At 37.3% G+C, this 20055-nt stretch overlaps 1 protein-coding gene across 1 annotated transcript in view; it reads right to left on the bottom strand.

The window, feature by feature from the left end:
* The window catches only part of DENND4C (DENN domain containing 4C), a 75741-nt gene that overhangs the window by 15251 nt on the left and 40435 nt on the right, over positions 1 to 20055 (bottom strand). Inside the window, exons 11-25 of the mRNA XM_065657686.1 lie at positions 19614 to 19714; positions 17905 to 18123; positions 16805 to 16950; positions 15617 to 15652; positions 15246 to 15376; positions 14268 to 14400; positions 13581 to 13787; positions 12611 to 12739; positions 11713 to 11857; positions 11238 to 11384; positions 8945 to 9070; positions 8001 to 8138; positions 5549 to 6696; positions 3782 to 3962; positions 1980 to 2089 (exon numbers count right to left, since the gene is read on the bottom strand). Coding sequence (XP_065513758.1) covers positions 1980 to 2089; positions 3782 to 3962; positions 5549 to 6696; positions 8001 to 8138; positions 8945 to 9070; positions 11238 to 11384; positions 11713 to 11857; positions 12611 to 12739; positions 13581 to 13787; positions 14268 to 14400; positions 15246 to 15376; positions 15617 to 15652; positions 16805 to 16950; positions 17905 to 18123; positions 19614 to 19714 — 3097 coding nt within the window. The remainder of the gene's footprint in view (positions 1 to 1979; positions 2090 to 3781; positions 3963 to 5548; positions 6697 to 8000; positions 8139 to 8944; positions 9071 to 11237; positions 11385 to 11712; positions 11858 to 12610; positions 12740 to 13580; positions 13788 to 14267; positions 14401 to 15245; positions 15377 to 15616; positions 15653 to 16804; positions 16951 to 17904; positions 18124 to 19613; positions 19715 to 20055) is intronic.

Below are 20055 nucleotides of genomic sequence, written 5' to 3'. Positions count from 1 at the left end.
GACAGTCCTCTACAAACTTCTCCAACCTAAGTTCTTCACGGGCTGCTGCAGCGTGGGTCCCTTCCACAGGGTGCAGTCCTTCAGGAACAGATTGCTCCAGCATGGGTCCCCCACGGGGTCACAACTCCTGCCAGCAAACCTGCTCCAGCCTGGGCTCCTCTCTCCACGAGGCCACAAGTCCTGCCAGGAGCGTGCTCCAGTGTGGGCTTCCCACGGGGTCACAGACTCCTTCAGGCATCCACCTGTGCTGATGTGGGGTCCTCCACAGGCTACAGGTGGGTCTCTGCTCCACCATGGACCTCCCTGGGCTGCAGGGGGCCAGCCGGCCTCACCATGGGCTGCAGGGGAATTTCCAACACCTGAGGGTCCTCCTGCACTCCTCCTTCGCTGACCTTGGTGTCTGCAGAGTTGTTTCGCTCACAGATTCTCACTCCTCTCCCAGCTGCTGTTATGCAGCAGTTTTTACCCCTTCTTAAATACATTATCCCAGAGGCTCTACCACCATCACTGAATGGCTCAGCCTTGATCAGTGGCAGGTTCTTCTTGGAGCTGGCTGGCATTGGCTCTGTCAGACACAGGGGAAGCTTCTGGCAGCTTCTCACAAAAGGCACCCCTTTAGCCTCCCTGCTACCAAAACCTTGCCATGCATGCCCAATGCAACTGGAAAAAATAGGAAGTTTTTTTTACCTAGTAAAAGTCTCATCACTAAACTAGATTGAGAACTGGAGAAAAGATTGTAGAAGAGAATCCTGTACTAGCTGAAGAATGGTCTATAATCCTTATTTTTTAGGCTTCCTCTTACTTTATTGTTTCATTCTCACAGGAAATAAAACCAAAAAACCACCAATCACAGCATATATTTTAGATCAACACAGCATATAACGTATTTTAGATATTTGCCCAACAGCAACATCTTCTCTTCTACTATGCTATGTCTCTTATAGAATGCAGTGCAGAAGTTTGACAAGCCTAAATCTCCAGACGATCAAACATAAAAGAAAATTACACAAGACCTAGCAAAATAACATGACACCTTAAAGAAAAGCAACCAGGGGAAATGCAGTGACCATTTCCTATATATCTGAAGTCTGAAAGCAGCTACAAATGATAACTGAAACAGAGAGAGATATTAAATCACTATTGTGCTGGGTTTGGCCGGGATGAAGTTAATTTTCTTCATAGCAGACTTAATGGTGCTGTGTTCTAGACTGGTGACCATCTCTGTGTTGATAACACACCAATGTCTTAGCTATTGCTGAACAGTGTCTTACACACCAGCATCGTCTTTTCTCTCTGACTCTGCCCCAGTGAGGGGGCTGGGGGTGCACAAAGAGGTTGGGAGGGGACACAGCCAGGACAGCTGACCCCAACCGACCAAAAATACACTATGTAACATTGGGATGTCATGGTGCTGACTGATTGCCTTTGCATCACTTGTTTTGTGTTGTCCCCCCTCCTTTTTTTCTCCCCCAATTCACTTAGAAAACTGCCTTTGTCTTGGCCTTCAAGCTTTTTTTCTTGCTTCTGCGCTTCCAATTCTCTCCCTCATACTGATGAGGGGGAAGTACGCAAGTGCCTGGGTGAGAGTTTAGCTGCTGGCTGTAGTCAACCCACCACAACTATTTAGTATCAACACATAATTTTCATAAAGGGAAAAAAAACAAACAAAAAGATTGAAAGGGAAAAGAAAAAAAACAAACTGTTTCCTCTCTAATTTCTGTCTCACTTCAAGTTTTGATCCTTCCCTCAATTGTGTCTTCTGTCTATATATGACAGATACATAAAAGTATTTATAATAACACATTTCCCTTTTATAAAGCTACTGTCACACTCTGGGCTAAAAGTGTTAAGCACCTTTGCAGTAGAAACATGGAAAAAATTGTTTTGAAAAATCAATCACAATCCAATGAAACAGGTATTTAATGCATACAGTAATATTGAATAGTTATATCTTTCATCTGTAAGTTTATTAATCTTACCTCCATTGCATAGTTCTGGAAAATGCTGGATAAACTAGTATTATATGAAGAGCTGTGCTCTGACTTCTCAGAATCCAGAACTTTCATACTTCTTGGGAATGAAATTTCACCTGTACAGAAAGAGTTACTTTGGTCTTGTATTCAAGGAAAGAGTAGTTCACCCATTCACAAATAAAATAATTTCTGCTCAACCAAGACATAAAATTGTACCAGGTGATCTCCAAAGACATGTTTAGCTCTGTAACTACACTGATATTATAATTACAAAATAGAGAAATATCACTTTTGTGATTAACATTTCAATGTTATTTTTGTCTAACACAATATATCACAAAATGGTAAAAGAAAAAAAAAGCATCAGTGAATAACATCTGAAAATACGAGGAAAGAATAAGGAATGGCAGAGAGCAGTAAGATTGCTCAATATACATACTCTAAAATAAGCTGTTTGAGATTTCTTGAATGATGTATCTATATGTAAAAAGCGAAAAGAAGGGCAGTACCAGGCAAGACACATGATACCAGACATGCTATTATTGTGCTTAAGTTTTCCATGCCTGACATCGCAGTAAAACAAAATCTTTCTTCGGCAAGGCCGGGTTTTAGGGTTAAAAGCTTTGCCCAGGAGAAAGGGAAAATGAGTTTGAATATATCTACCAGATGGAAATGACAGAATCAGTTTTAGGAAGTAAACCTACCATCATTACTACTTCTGACAAGCCTAGTGAAACTTTCCTATTCAAAAAAATCACTACGAGTGCCCCCTTGTCATAAAGGAAGCTCCTCTGCTTCTTCAGCTAAAGTTTGTTTGTGAAAAAATTCTATATATCCTGTTGGTGCCTGCTACTCTCTATAGATACTTCTTATAACCCTTCTGACTAACTGGAACTAGAAGGTATCTCAGCAAGATTTTGCTAGACAGGGTGAGTTTATGTCCAGCCCGCAAGATAGTTTTTCCTATCTTGATGCAGATGGCTTTATGGTACTTGCATCATTAAAGAACTGCGAAGGGAGCTAAACCAAACCCCAAGCTGGTTCAGCAACACACTTTTCTCAACGTAAGAATCAAATCTAATGAAATCTGTACTGAAAATGATTAGATTCACTTCATCCAGTTTTAGAACTGTGGGGAAAACAAAATTAAAAATAGGACAATTTAGCAATAGGCATATATTTGCCAATTATTTACCTTCACAACTTCAAATCAAGTATGCATCCAATACCTCCTATTCCACAGTAAAGCCAACGCATTTTTTGTGTGCATTGCTTTGTGTTTATTATGGGATTTGGGCTGTGGGGTTGGTTTTGTTTCTTTGTGTAGGTTTGGTTTTGTTTGTTTGTTTTTGGTTCTGTTTGTTTTGTTAAGTTTTGTTGTTTGGTTGGTTTTTCCTCAAAAGATCTGCGTAAGTTATGCAAGTATTTGCAGTTCTCGAACACTGCTCTGCTTTTCTGTATTAATACCTCAAGAACTTTCAGGATAGTATGACTTTACATGAATAAGCAGGGGTTCCTGACTAAAACTAGTTAGGAATCTTCCTATCACATGCACAGAGGAGGTATTTTTACAGTTAAATCCCTGTATTTCATATAAACTTTTTTACATTTAACAAAGAGAGAAGCATTAGCTCTTTGCTACTGCAAGCAAACAGAATGGAAGCACAAATTTGGTTGTACTTAAAGACTTGAAATAATTTAACATTACCATAGCTTCCACTGTTATGAATGATTTCAGACATAATAATTTTCCCTGTTTGTTATATTATAAACAAATGGGGGGTGGGGAGGGTGGAGAAAAATCTCACCTGCACTGTAATGCTGTCTTCCTGCATCTCCACTGCTACTGCTACTGCCAAGACTAGTAGTACTTTGTGCAAGCTCATTTGTAATTAGCCCTGGGACTCCAGCTCTCAGTGACAGATTATCTCCTAAAATACTATCTTCAAAACCAGTAGGGAAGTTAAAGTCTGGTCGATTGTGTTCTTCCTTTAAAACAGGAAAAAGAAAATTAGCACTCGAGTACTTCCAGAGACACTAGTTGACTTCCAACTTTATCGTAATAAATAAACAATTAAGTAGCAGATTAAGGTGAAATCTTGATGTAAAAAAATTATTAGATGTAAGATGAATCTATACAACCCCAAAAAGAACAAACATTGGACAAACCAGAAGGATATTGGAAAAACAAAAGGCTTTAGCAATGAAAATACTTAGGTGAGGATCAAACAAAGTGACAGGGACGTAAAATTCTTCATTACAAGAGAAACAGGAAAAATTATGCAGAAATAGCGATTCGGTGGACAATATGCAAAATGAAGGAAAAATGGTCTGAGTTAAAGTCTTATATTTTCAGAATTGAGGACAGGAATGAAACATACCAGCTGAAATGATGCAGCAATAACATAGTCACTAAGACACAGGGCGTGACAAAGTATAATCATTAGGATACTAAAGGGGGAAGTTGCAGAATTAAAAGACAAAAGAATTAAAAGATCCTTGAAGGAAATTAAAATAAGTCATGTTAAGGGGATTATGATACACTACTGAACAAAATCCTACAGAATAGGTCAGTATAATAGAAAGGCACACAGGAAAACCCAGGTCACAGGTGAAAAAAACTCAGGAAAGAAAGCAAAACAGTGAGTTTTCACTATCATAGGCATAATCTGGTTAAAAAAAAAAAGTTTTTGTATTTAATAGAAAGGACCCCATTACTAACATCACTTAAATTGGTTTCATGTAGATACAAAGGTAGACAGCTATCTTCCCCTTTCCCACCTTTTATGGAGGTTGGGGAAAGGAGGGAGAACTTGAAAAAGTCAACAAGAAGCTATCTTAAAAGCCTGAAGAGGGAAGACAGAAGATACTTAAAGCCAAACACCAGCTCCAGGGGTTAACTGGATCAAGCAGAGGCCTTTCTAAGAGAGAAAACTATGTCTGGAGGCGCAATGACAACATATATATGGAAAGGAGGAAGTTGTATCCCTCCCACCTTGTTCTTTCATTTGTGTCATTATACTTTGAAATGTTTTTCCCTGAAAAAGACTCTGTTAATCAAGTGTGCTCACACAAGAACCATAACATTTAGTTTCCAAACTCCTGATGAGTGAATTTACTAGATCTCAGGCTGTCCTTTAATCCTTTCAACTTTAATTCTCACCAACCTCACTTCTTAGGTTTGTGATTTGTTTTCACAACCTTTTCTTATTTTTAAGGTAAGACAAGCAGTATGATATCACTTAAAATGACATAATTTTTTCTTACTAAGTTTTCTTGGTGCAGCTTCTTTAAATTTAAATATTAATAAAAAGATAAATAGATAAATAAATAAATGGGAGGAGGAATGCTGAGAACAAGAAGTCAAAGTTTACCGCATCAAGACCACTTAATTTGCTTCTGTCTGAAAAGTGTTTTTTAATGACAGAGGAAAACTCCACCATACATAAAATACAATTTTTATTAGCTAATAAAAGCTAATACTTAGTAAAAAACATTATCTTGTGAAGCAACCTTCTGGATACAGAAACTGCCTCTCTTTGTCTCCCCAAATTTTTTGTATGAAAAGCACTTGCCTCTTCATCCGAGTAATTATAGGCTGAAGTTACAACTCCCCACATCTTACTGGCCACATTGGCAGCCTGTTTCATGCCTGATTTCAGAACATCCATTTTTGGTCCAGACAGTATATTGTCTAACTTCAGATTGGATAAAGTTGTTACGACAGATCCTAACGAGCCATGTGGAGAAGAACGACCTAGTCCTGTCAAAGATGAAGACCGCTCCTTTTGAACTCGCGGATGAGTTTGCTGCTTTGGTCGTCCAGTGAATGTTTTGGATCTGGACACAGAAGGACTTCTCCGATTTTCATAAGACTCAGGAGATGGCAAGACAGGATCCAAAGGCAGGCTTGACCTCCTTTCTTGGGAGTGACCAAGTGTACCAGAGGCTTCCACCTCCCTGTCTGGCTTGTGCAGTTCCATGCTGGGAAACTTACTACCCAATGGGCTCTTCAGATTCATATAGCTCTCTATTTCATCTGCCAAATTACGTGCTGCAACTGGTGACACCAACTTTTCCTCAAGTTCTGGATGCCTTGGTTGCATGCTGTCAGTAGCCAGCAAAGATAAAGGGTCCAAGCCTACTTCAACATCTTCCCTTTCAATAGGCTTAACCACTCCATAAAAGCTATTCCTTTTAGTAGTTTCATGTTTGGATTCTGGTTTCTGGTTTTTGGACTCAGCTGACTGTTCAAGGTTCATGTCTTCCATTGTGTTCATGTTTTCATCTCTCCCATTCTCAAGATGCTCCTGTCCTTCCCCAGGTTCTTCTAGCACTGGTGAAGACTTATGCTCCAATTCCCAATCACTCTCAGTCACACAACTCCAAGTGCCACTTATGCCAGAAACCTGCTGGTCAACGATACTTTCAGAGCTGTTGGATTTATTCATATGACAGGGTGAGGTTCTGGCCCCAGATAAAGCTGCTGTTAGGATCTTGGCATCTGCTCCCATCATTATTGCTATTTCTTTAGAATGCAAGTCCAAGCTGCCTTTTTTCAGCAGCATTCCTGCTCTGCTTTCACTGCTGAAACTGCAGCTTCTCTCTGAAAACATTTTCTGCCTCTTCTGTCCTTTTTCACTTGTTTTCTTAGGAGAAACATCACCGAAGACTACATCTTCAGCTGAATCCTGAGTTACAAACAGTGGGCTAGAACCAGTTTCTAAAAGAGAAAAGGCATTAATATGGTATCCATAGCCACCAAAACTGTTTATTTCCTAAAATCATATGAAATCTCCTCATCTCCTTACTGGTGAGAAGATGGAGAGCACTACAATCTCAAATTATCCATTAAGAAGTTACACTAGTATTAACAAGGTATTTTACAGGCTGCAAAGGCATCCTGCAGATAAAAAGTAATCTACTCTTTGACTCCTTGAAGTCAAAGCTTTTTACGGCTTCTTCCTCCTTTCCCTGTGCCAACAGCCAGCAGAGAGGAGGTACTACATCCATGAACTAGAGGAAGGTACAATTACAAGGGAAGATTGCTCTATTTTCTTTTTTTCCAGAGCTATATTCACAGATCTATACACTAAACTCCATAGTTCGTTCTGGTTCTGAAAAAACCCTAGTGTGTGTGTCTGCATAACACAGAAGCATTATTTCATTTATGACAAAGCCATATTTGGAAAAGCTAATTAAATTTAGCCTGTGGAAGATACTAATTAATCTTGTATTTACTGCAATTTTCTTGGAGGAATTGGGAATATTTATTGCTAGAAAGCTGTATTAGCTAGGAAAAAACCTGCGTAAGTATGGGAATTCTACTGTATTAGGATCCCAACAGAAGACTCGATGAACCATATCCACTGCTGGAAGATGTTTGAGTCTCACATCAATGCTGCTTCTTGACTAGTCATCAGTTCTTGTGATTGCCAGACAGGTTCTAGGCAACTTCTTGCCTAAGACTTTATCCTTTACTATCAGTCTAGAATGAAGTGGACTATGTTGCCTTAGACAAGGATAGGCACAAAGGCAGAAAAAAAAAAATTAGTCCCAAGACTTGGCTTTTATATATCCGTAAGTCTTCCTCATCATGTAGCTCCAGCTACATAAGTAAATTTTGTATGGCACAAAGACAACATGCATTATTCCCAGATTATACAATGGCAATGTAAGCCAAAGAAATAAAGAGACTTGTCCAAGGACAATAAGGTTTAGGTGACAAAATCTAGAGCGAAGACCCTAATTCTCTTGGTTTTCTAGTATATCACTGAAACACTATCAGTGCACAACAGGGAAAATCTTGATTTAAATCTACTCAACAGTGAGTTTCAACCTTAGAATTCACAGGTTCCTACTAATTCACCTGCAAAGGATAATGGTGGAAAGCAAATGTTGGATGAGATATCTGCACCTCGAACAGAAGTTCCTTTTTTTTTTTTCCCTAGCATGAAGAAGATTGCTAAACACTATAGCACAACAATATCAGGACTTTAGCAAGCTTTGTTTCACCCAATGACTCACCACCACTTTTCCTTCCACTGCTATCAAAAATGCCAGATGGAACTTTCACAATACTGTTACCCCAAACAGGCGGGTCTGTTGGACTATGAGTTTCTATATTCAGCTGTTGCTTTTCATCAGGTTTTGCAGTACAATCCTCTACAAGAGAATGTGAACTTCAGTTAATTTAACAAAATAATTTCACTTGCACTGTTATGGAAAATAGAAACTCAAACACTGTTCCCTTATGTGATTTCAAACTAAAGGATCAGTCCTACTAGGTATCATGCATTTCCTGGAAATAATACCCAGAGAGATGACAGTACATAGTATTATGCAGAGAGCACCTAGCTGTTCACAAGGTTAGAGCACATACAATTTCTTCCTTTCATATTTTTTCAACTAACCAAAGTAGAGCACGAACAGCAGTTCTCAGATTTTCATGCAGAGCTCTTTGTCTAATGACAGCTTTTGAAGCCCTAACTCACACTAAGGATATAGTAACACAGACAGGAAACAGATTCATCAAGGAGAGAGACAAAATACAGAAAGACTAAGGACAAAACCTGGATAGAAGACAGCAGATGACCATATTTTCTGCAGCTGAGAAGAGTTTGAAGGAAAAAGTAGTGCCTTCTATTAAGTCAACTTGTATGGCTAAAGAAATAGTCAATTTTTCAAATATACAAATGAGAGGAACAGAATACAAAATACTGTGTCCCCCAGCACTTGCCCGATTTTTCCATCTATATTGAATTAGTCTAATAAAAGGCTGTTTCTACCTATATGTATTCCACTGCTATTAATATTACCTAGGGCACATAAGTGGTCCACCAGATTTCATACAGTCATATTTTGACCTTGGCAACATTATTAATTCAATACATTAAGTATTTGTGGTAGTCTAATACATGAAGCAGATCTATTACAAAAGGCCTTTATCAATGTAAACATGCATACTTAACCTCCTATTAGGTCTTCAGCTTTAGAAGTAGTATCTTTCTCTACTTGTGTTTCAGTTGAATGAAGACTATCCCCATCACCTCTTAAAAGTTCATCCTTGGATCCATAGCCCTGGTCTGACTGACCACCTGTTTGAAGGAATACAAACACATGCCTCAGATTTGTTTTTATTTCCTAAATTTGTTTTCCAATAAGAAAATAAAAGAACTGAAATTAATTTGTTTCACATTTTGTTTCACCAGAAGAGTTCATTGGTGATGGTGACAGATGAGATAATTAGGCTATACAATCCAAATTTACTTTCCTAATTATTATAATAAATACAAGTTATTCCCCCAAGAGCACTATAGTGACTAAATACTTATAACACTGCGTATCTCCTTTCATTCCTTTCCCTTCTCATTAGCATGAAATATTTCATTGCTGGGCAAGCTAAATTCTCAAATGCATCTACAAAAGAAATTTAGACAAGCACAATAGTAATTGAGCAAGCTTCTAATAATGAATACATCCCTGAAAAGAATTGTACCATAAACTGTGCTATGGATTTGTGCTATAGTGCAAAGTATAAAACATAATAGAAAAAAAGTAAAACTCTAAACATTTTAAAAGCCTATTCCTCCAAGATAACAGTTAAAATTAACAGCTATGACAAACAAAAAAAGAAAAACCAAAAAAACCAACCAACCAACCTAACAAAAAAACCACAATATTTCACAGTAGTCCAAAAAATCTGCCATAGGAAACAATCCAGAAAGACTCTTTTCTCTATTATTTTTATCTGAGTGCATATGCAAAAATACAAAAACACTATATGGGACATATCCCTCAGTAACATGTTAAAAACAATCTTTTATATGCTTTACAGTACCTATTAGAACACATGACAGTATTTAAAAAGACAAAGTGTAAGTTACTGAGTGTGAAAGGTATCATGGAGCTCCATAAAACCTGAGTAACACATAATTTATCTACAATATGTATTATTGCTGTTTATTTTACCAACAGAGAGCAAACATGTAAAAATAATTAAATTTATAAAGTTTGAGCAGCCATCAATTATTACAGCTGTCTACTGTATTAAAAACCTTTTACATAGAAAAGCAAGTTCTGACATTCCTTGGTCTTCATTTTCTACCATCATTTCAATAACATTAGTACCCCTGCTCTGTACAGAAGCGAAAACACCCTATCAATAAATGGGTGAATTACCTGCAGAAGTAACATTCAAGGGTAGAAATAATGCACACGTGCATGCAAGGCTTCACACCATATAAGTCTGCACCCCACACCGTGATAGCCAAGGACAAACGTGGCACCCAAGAGACAGCAAAGAGGAAAAATCAGAGCAACAAAGAGCAGAGAGAAGGAAAGTTCAGTAATCTAGGCAGGTATATCAGATGAAGCACAGGAATCAAAGTTCTCTTCACAGAAGGGCTCAAGATGTTAAAAACATGAAGAGTGCGCAAGAACCATTTGTACAGTAAGTTCTGAAGTTACACACAGAAAGGAAGTTTAGTTCAGACTGTGCACAGGTAGGATGTAATCAGTACTAAAGCAGATATGAAGAATCAAGTGATTAATTTCCTGTGCACTCTTTTTACTCGAGTTTGTCTGGAAGAGTGCATACCACATTTAAGACAGAGTTTTTCTCCAGCTTCTAACCTGTCTTTCCATTCCCAGGGTGTCTTATAAAGAACGTACAACAAGGTTCTGATAATTTCTGTATTTATTTCCAAGTTTAGCAACTACTATTAAGAAGCCATTAAAAGCATAGTTTATTATAACTAAACATAACATACTAATTCCAGGAATGCTAATTAGGCCTTTCTGGATTATAATCAAGGAGCAACATTTTAAATGTTATTTTCTAATCACCTCAGCAACTTTTGCGCTTTTCCTTTAATGCAGAGAAAGGTTTTACTTACGCAGACTATAATTTCTATGACTAAATAACAGTAAGCAAAAATTGAACAGACTCATGTCAGAGGCTTCATACCTTTTCTGAAGATTAGCAAAAAAAGCAAGGTTCATCAGACTACGGTAAGACATTTTATTTTAACATAACTGTATTTCTGCTATGGTTTACTCTAAACTAAAGCAGCATGATCTAGCATAAAGGAGTAATATTCAACAACAGTGTATTTCTTTTTCTTTACATAGTTTAACTCCATGCTTCATTCTCTACATCCTCAATGGGGGAAGGTGGTGGTTGTGGAGGGGAGATCAACAGGAGACTAGAAAATTTAGCCATTTGGGGGACTGTTAGTAGTGAAACCCATCAGAATCTAGTACCTGTGCTAGAGTGATTATCAATGGAATCAAGCCTGACTAAGTCACTGACGAAGAGAGTGTGCTCCCCACTGTTAGCATCGTTAGAACTATCCACGCTACCATGGCTCACCATGTCCCCATCACTTCCACCCGTGGTACTCCGCAGAGCTAAAGACATGAACGAGAGCTGGTTAGTAAGAAAGGATTTAACTTTTCAAGTTTTTAAACAAATCTGACCTCTTCAGACAACAGCAAATATTTTTGCTTGCACATATAAAATAATATGCAATTCTACCAACAGAATCAGAAAATTAATTCTTCAGTGTGTTAAAGACATACTAAGACTGTTTCATGCATCACGTTGGCAATTATCTATTTTTATACACTTAAGGAGAGATTTTCTATTTGTAAAAGCCAAAATGTTAGCTGCAGTCCCTTAGAAAGGATGTCATGCTCTTGTTCAGCAGAAATAAATCCATTTCACTTAACTTATTACCTGATTTCACAGGTACTTGTGGGCTCTCCGTTGACTTCTTTAAGCACAGCCTAAATTGTGCCGCACCACGAACTACATTTCGTACCTTTGTCCACAGGAATATGCCACTGCGGTTACTGCTAGGCCAAGCAGACTCTAAAACTGCCTACAGAAAGAGACATTGCAATAACAAAAACAGTAAGAAAGTAAAACTAAGAAACAAAGTACAGTGAGAAGCTTTTCGTTCCATACTCAGAAAAGGCATTTCCAGTCAGCCATGTGAAGAGAAGGACAAATATTTGAGTTTTTATGAGCTGTTCCCTTTTATCCTACAGCTCTGGATATAATAGCTATATTATAATATAGCTTTATTATAATCTTGACATAAATCAAGATTTCTTTAAGTAAACATAGTAGGTTTCATTCTTATTTATATACTTCAGTAGCTACGAAAGAGCATAGTAGCATCTCTTTTCCTATAACTTTACTCAGTCTACTTTACTAAGAAGTTTCATCACCATATTACAGGAACTTGGAAGCATGGAAAAGGTGGGGAGGCCACTTCAACTAGCCTAATTCCATCCTTCATCCATCTAGGATCCTGCTACCTTAAAGGACACACCTAGGAACAGATGGAAGCACTAGATAGGTTCCAAAATTTGCAAACATTATAAATGTGTATTTCACCAGAATTTTTCGTTAGCCAAACAGCATAGGAATGTAAACTTAACAGTGTAAAACTACATACTGTAGATTCAGTGAACCGTAAGCATGTCCAAAATAATTGCTTGCCCAACAGAACCAGCAAATACAAGTGAAGAGCCATTAGAAACAACATTCAAAACATGCTACAGGACAAGGGGCATGACAACAGCAAGAGAGACATTGGTCCAGTAGTCCAGCTCAAGGCTCCTCTTACCTTATTGTAATAACCATAGGTGATTGCATTTGGCTGTATTCCAGCATTTTTCATTTCAAAGAGGACTCTCACAGCCTGAACAGGCTGACCCCACAGTCCACAGAGCTGCATTACAACTCTGTAGCAGACCTGGCAAGATACAGAAATGCATAAATGGACTGATGACAAGAATTTTTAAACAGTCTAACCTCTTCCCTGATTTCCAACATTTACACACGTAAAAGGGAAAGCCATGTGACAGCAGCTACTCAGTATGTAACACTCAATAGCCAGAAGAGGGAGCAAATATTAAACAGGAAATCACAGGAGCTGAAATAACATCAGCAGTCACATTGTTGAGAATGCTGAATTTTTTTCCACTCAGCTCTTCTGTTTGTGAATTAAAGGAGGGAAGGAAACATCCACGCTAAAAGCAGGATAACTTGCTGCTCTGTGCCTGTGGATACTACTGAAAGAACGGTATGCTGCACACAAACTCCTTATTCCTTCAGTTCAGTAAGGTTGCAAAGCATTAATTCAAAGTGTGTTTAAAAAAATAGGCACATTCAAGAACTTTCACAGAATCACAGAATGTTAAGGATTGGAAGGGACCTTGAAAGATCATATAGTCCGATTGCCCTGCTGGAGCAGGAACACCCAGATGAGGTTACACAGCAATGTGTCCAGGCGGGTTCTGAATGTCTCCAGAGAAGGAGACTCCACAACCCCCCTGGGCAGCCTGTTCCAGTGCTCTGGAAGTCTGGGAGAAGACTAGCAACACTAAGTTGGAGTACTGGACCCAGCTGGTGATGAAAAAGGAAATTAATCTCCAGTTGCACTATTAAGCGGCCTTCTTTGAGATCATTTCAAGCTGGCTTTAAACATGTCAAACTGTAAGTATGCTTAACTTGGTGGTAGCTGCAAAACACTATATTTGCACCTTTTCTTCTATTCCATGTTTATGGTAATGTGGTTTTTTATTTGCACTTGCCTCATCTAGTGGTTCCACATCAGTTTTTCTCATTTTAATTAGAACATCGTATGCCTGCTGCAGTGCTTTGACCTTGGGATGTGCAACTCTGATGTAGGCTGGCAGACAAATAAACCATAGGCTGTAACTATGACTGTAGAGACACTTAGCCCACTGTGGGGGGCTTACATAATACTTCTTGGCTAATTTATGGGCTGTTTTTATCTCCTGTAAAGGTGAAACAAAACAAAGAAGTAGACAAAAGATGTTAACATCCTGAACCTAGAAGTCACTACTAACTCCAATACTGGCTTCTTAAGAATAAGCATTTAATAATAACAATGGACAAACATCCAACTGAAGCTCTCTTCTTAACACTTTTTTTAAGACTCTCTGTAAGCAAAAACTAGCATCAGAATTAATCCTCTTTTCTTCTTCCACATTCAAGCAATTATTTTAACTTTTGTTTTATATTACAGTCTAAAGCTTAAAAATCAATTAATGGGTTTTACACTAACCTGTAATCTCAGATGCTAATTAGTTGATTTGTTGCCTTTCTGTTTCTTTCACAGGTGTTGATTCTCAGTAGTTACAAAGACCTAACCTCTAACAACATTAACTTACACTATAAAAAAATAGTGGCAATTTTAACAAAAAACTTCATATTTTTCAGTGTTCACACAGTGATTACAGTAAGACTGATCTGACCTGTTTTGTCCTCTTTGCCATGAGTGCTGGACTATTTGAAATGCTGCTTCCAGCTGGGTGTCTGCTGAAGGAGAGCTTGAGCTCCTGTGGCCTGTCAAAGAGCTTGAAATCTAGTCGTGGGAAGTTTTTATAGCTATATAGACGATTAAAAACCAAAACAAAACACAAACAGAAAAGAAAAGCTTGTCACATACCTACTGACAGCAGGAAAGCCATACAAACACAGCTTGTGTGCAAAGAACTGAAAAACAGGAGAATAAAGAACCGGGGAAAAAAAAAAAAAAAGGAAGACAGCAAGATCCTCTTAGTCCTATTCACAAAGATGTCACAAGAAGATGCCTTGGACATTAATCTCCATAGACAATGGAAACAAGAACCAGACTGCTATCCATACCATGAAGGTCAGGGAAGCACAGATGATGATTAACAACGACAACAGTTGGAAACAGAACCTTCGTGACATCCAAGAGAGACGGGAAGAAAAAAAATCATACCCCGAGTGTCTGAAACTCCACACTTCCTGCACAGGGCTGAAAAACACTGAATGAAAAGAGTCTGAAAAGTGGAGTGGGGGTTTTGGTTTTTTTGGTTTATCAGCTGCAGATCAATAGTACCGGGCAGATCCATTACCCACCCTCTGTCATTCCCACTGTGAAACAAAGTGCACTGCAGTTGCTACAAAATACACATAAACGGCTCAAATAGGAAGAACACAAGTAGAAAAGTATTACTATAAAGTTGTCAAGAAGTTACTGAAAAATGAAAAACAAAATCCACATGCCCTCAAACATGCGCACACACAAAACAGTGACTACTTGAACTTCAGAAACTTACCATAATCCAGGCAGTTCACATCTTTCTAAAGATTCTTCTGAACATTATATTAAAGCAAGTCTTGCACCAAGATGGAATACCTGCCCTGCTTAACATCATAAGCATTCTAGTTTCACTACATGTGGTTGTTTAACTTGTACATACCTGTATTTTGGCACTCGCTCCTGTCCGTCATCACTGGGTGGTTCTGGTGGCATTATGAACACTGTGTGTTCACTTTTTTGTGACTCATCAAGCTCAATCAACCGTGCATCTTCGACGGAATCTACATCAACCTGAAAACAGAGTTAGTACTCTTAAGTATAGAGTTTGGCTTTGGGATAAAATATCCTTTTAAACATTAATTATGCTAGTATATGTAAAAATATACTTAAAATATACTGTATTTGATTACATGTATAACACATGAAATAAATTATATGTGTTCTAGTTATGCAAATATCAAGTCCACAGCCTCATCTTTCCCTTTTTATTTCATGCTCAGATATCTCTAAACATTTTGAAGGACAAAGTACCTTCTCTCCTTTTTCTGTTCCTTTATCTGGAAAGAGCTGTGGAAAGAGAAAAAAAATAGTTTCTCCTCAACTCAAAAAAATCCTAAATAATTCTATTAAAGCTGTGTAATTTACTGAAATATTAAATAAGAAACACTAAATTTTCATATGACCATAGAAGCACTCTTTTTCAAATACTTCTTTTGCTGAAAGTAAGACAATGTAGTAATCAGCATGCTATCAATCCGTTGACATTATCTACTAAATACAAAATACTAAATCTATCAAAGTGCTTTCATTAGTTTAATTGAAAGAAACTGCTGTTCTGTAGACTTTTTCAGTATGACAATTTAAGTATGCAACATATTAACAACTTGCAATAGAATCAAATTATTGACAATATTAAATAAAGTATACTCTAGATGCATACCCCATACTCAGCAGGAAGAAAAATAAAAACAAAGAAACTTTGAAACACTTATTTTGTGGTCTGTTTACATGTGTTAATTTGATCAGAACAAATACTGAATCAAAGACTTATTCTATAAAAACTCGGTATTAAAATGAAGGTTCTGTCCAGGAACAATCACATATATACACACCTTAAAAAAATACATAAAATTCTTTAGTTCCTAATTTTTATATTGAGAACTTGGCATTTTACAAATGAAGCTATAAACTCCCTAAGCCATCTAGACCAGAACCTTGCCGAAGAGACTTTGTTTCAGAAAACAACAATGGGTTACAGCAATCTTTCTGGCAATGAAAGGGGACCTTATCTACATAAATCAGTTTTGACCACAAGTGGATCACTAGGCATGTTTTTGTGGTTTAAGTTTAAATTGTGTGAAAAAGAGCAACAATGCAGATGACCGCTGGTAGATAATTCCACATTAGAGGGAAGGTGATTAACATTTCAAGGGAAGACACAGATGGCATTGTGCTACAGTGTCAGCTACTGGTATTTCTCACATTATCTTGTAGCTTGACATCCTACAGGGCTTCAATGAAAGTTTCCTGCATCAACACAGAAAATTATGACCATGCAAGACAACAAAAGAGGACAATGAATCAGCAATAACCACCAAGAATTCCATTCCTTCAAAACATTTGCTGCAGAAGGTATCTACCTTTACAACTAAAAACCAGGACAATAACACAAAATGAACAGAAGCATATAATTTAATAGTATTGCTATGTGTTTTTTACCTTTTCTATGCAGTCATCAAAAAATGCCAAGCCAGTATCCTTGTCACTCACAAAACTGCACTCTTCAATAAAGCGGCTGAATATCTGTGTTTTAGTGAGATGTGTGTAGAACTTGGTATAGGCACGGTCTCTGCTTTTTAAAAATCCTGGTTATAAAAAGGAACATATAACTAAATAGCAGTCATGAGTTCTGTAAGAAATTAACACATCAACTGTCAATACAAAATATTTAAAGTGCTAATACAGAAAGTATTTCCTTTATCAGCAAAATCAACTGCTCACCACTACTTGCATTTGGAAGACTAAAATAACAGCTTCTTACAAAATATTTTTCTTTCACCATATTAATAGCAGTTGGCAAGCAATCACCCCCATGTAATCTGCTCACTGTGCTTATTGACTTTTTGTGCAAGAAGTATCTAACAGCTAAAACAATATTAAAATTAAAATTACATTAGCCTAAAAGGTGATTGGCCTGAAAATATTTAAGATTTTCCAAACCTTTGACTAAAAATCTCTTCTCAAATCTAACCTTCGGTAAGAAAAAAAAAAAAAATAAACCAACCCCAAAACACCGTGACTACACACAAAACACCATGACTACGCGCAAAACATCTGTGGCATTTTATCTAGCATTCAACTCAAGAACAGATCTGAAAAGTTAAGGTGATGAGGAAAATAAGATGACCTTTGCTGACTCCTGTTTTGTTATGTTTATGATCTCTGCCCCATTCTTTATTACCTTCCCAGTTATATCAAGAGCACTACCGGGCTTCTGGCATTTTTTGGTCTCTACAAATTGAGCATTACTCTTTCATTCCCAAGAGCTGCCTCTACGGAATACGGCACTCAGAGAGGGTATCATGCTACTGAAAAGCAGCTTTTCTAATACCAGAGCTATTGCAAAATTGCAGTTCTATGTGCCTATATCCATGTTCTAATCAACTTTGAATAGCTTAACTTTATACAACTGCAATTTTAAATATTGCCAAGAGTTGTGCAACCAAGGGGAACTTTGACCTTGTAAAGTTAAGCAGCTCCTCAACCCTAAAGTTGTAACACTGCCAATGCTATCAGCAGCTGGTTTGCCTCAGCCTCACCTTGATGATCAAACAAGGAATCAGCAGCAGTTGCTTTATTTGAAGGTGCCTGTGTGATTGGCTTGAGGAATGTTCTGTAACCCTTTAAAATAGACGCCATGAAACGGAGAAAAGCTTCCTGGATCTCCATCTCGAGTTCTGTCATCTTCTTCTGCCATGAGAAGTCTGCCTCAATAGGAGTCATCTCCACTGCAGAGCCTTCTTGAGTCTTCCTGTGAACTACCAATGAACAACACATATAATCCTGTATTAAAATTCAGTGCGTTCAAAAAGGTAACATTTGCAAGGTGCTCAAGACGGATTTTTCTTTTTTCTACTTGGCCATATTCAGAAGTGACCAATACTAGAAATCCTGTGATTACTTTCTAATTGGTCTGGCCCATAAAAAGGCAGATTACTTCAAGAGTTTATTACATGTTTTTTCTAACTCATCCGGGGCACTGAGAAATGAAACAACAAGGAGGATTTCAATTAAATTAGTGTTACCACACACCCAACTCAATGTAGTCTTTCAGCAATACACTGACACAAACATTAAGGACCACATTTTCCCTGTCGTGAAGACTGCACGTCTAGAAAGGGCCTAAAACTATTTTTCGAATGAAAATTTTAACATTTTAGTGCACCAGAGGGCAGAAACAAGTAGATGACATACAGTTTTCACTCTTGTCCTCTTAAAAAAACCGTAGCAAGTACTGCTGAAAATTTTAGTTCCATATTTTTTATTATAAGAAAAATACCAATTATAGTAATACAAATATTTATATATAAGTATAAATAAATATGATAACATATCTGTTGTAATATTGCCAAAACAGAAAAACCATCTAAAAAAGACCACTGGTTGTGCCCAAGTTAGTATTAGGAAGCAGTTCTAGATTAGGTAGATTGCATGATGGAACCTGTTGATAAAACCAAAAGAAAAGCTGAGGTTTTCTAACAGATGAAGTAAAAGCTGTCTGAAAAACAAACCCAAAAAACTATAAAACTGAGGCAAAACCAGCCAGCTCTTACTCAATGCGTTTTTCTACTTCTGTAATTTATAAACTTTGTATATCTTGTATACCTATGAGGCCATCATTGTCTCCTTCTCCATAATGATGCAACCTAACATACCCTGAAACATCTTAACTTAAGGAGCCTCCCTACAGTCAGAAAGAAGCAATACTTGAAAACTGTTAGGTCAGCTCCAAATTTGTTCTAATCTATCCAAGTCATTAGGCTGAAGATCGTCAGCTTTTCTTTTTATTTTTATGAAATACTGTCTACAAAAATAATTGAGTAGCTAAATTTTTACAAAAGGCATTACCTGAGATATTCAGCAGTATCTGCACAATAGCTGAGATATTTAACATTATTTTACTCGTATCCCTATTTCCTTTATTATTTTGCATCAGAACTGTGAATAGTGTTTTAGGTCGAGCTCCAAATGTGTTTTAGCTGAATATTTGTTTTAATATAATTTAATAATGAGTAAAGTCTTTAAAAAACCCTCCAGTTTTAACAAGTCACAGTGAAGAAAATAAAAGTCTAAAATAATAATTCACACCACATATGACAGAAGGAAGTCCTTACATTTATGTACTAATTATAATATAAGACTTGCGGGTGCGTATCAGAAAATTTAGTAGTTTTCTTTGAATATTTACTTTCCCTGCTTTAGGTAGTTTCTGTTCTTACTCCTTCCCATTTTATTTTGTATATTTCACCTGCTGCCAGCTGAGGGTGCAGTTTCTTTAAGGTGCTAAGCAGACTTTTACACGGCTTCTTAGGAAACTGCTTCCAGTTGGTGCTCTTCTTATCATCTGATCTAAAAGACAGGGGAGAGAAAAAATTACGTCTAAAATACAGACCACATTGAAAATAACAGCTTCCACAGCCCTAAGTTGCTTCATTTTCAGAACATAGTAACCAAAAAAATAGAAATTATTTTGAAAAGAAATCTTGTTACTGTCCCTGCTTGTCAAAAATTTAAAAAATGGGAGTGACATAACTCAGAATTTCATTTCCTCAGATACAGAACAGTATTAATTGAGTTACAAGTTTTCTCCAGTCTGTAAGAAAGGTCTGCATTAAGATTTGATTTAGACATTTTAGTTGAAGTTTCACATAGATAAAAATTCTGAAAGGGAAATCAGCTGTCTTGCTAAT

The sequence above is a fragment of the Caloenas nicobarica genome, chromosome Z (genome assembly GCF_036013445.1).
Source record: "Caloenas nicobarica isolate bCalNic1 chromosome Z, bCalNic1.hap1, whole genome shotgun sequence".
Classification (NCBI taxonomy): Eukaryota; Metazoa; Chordata; class Aves; order Columbiformes; family Columbidae; genus Caloenas; species Caloenas nicobarica.
This window is presented reverse-complemented; position numbering and strand designations above follow the sequence as displayed.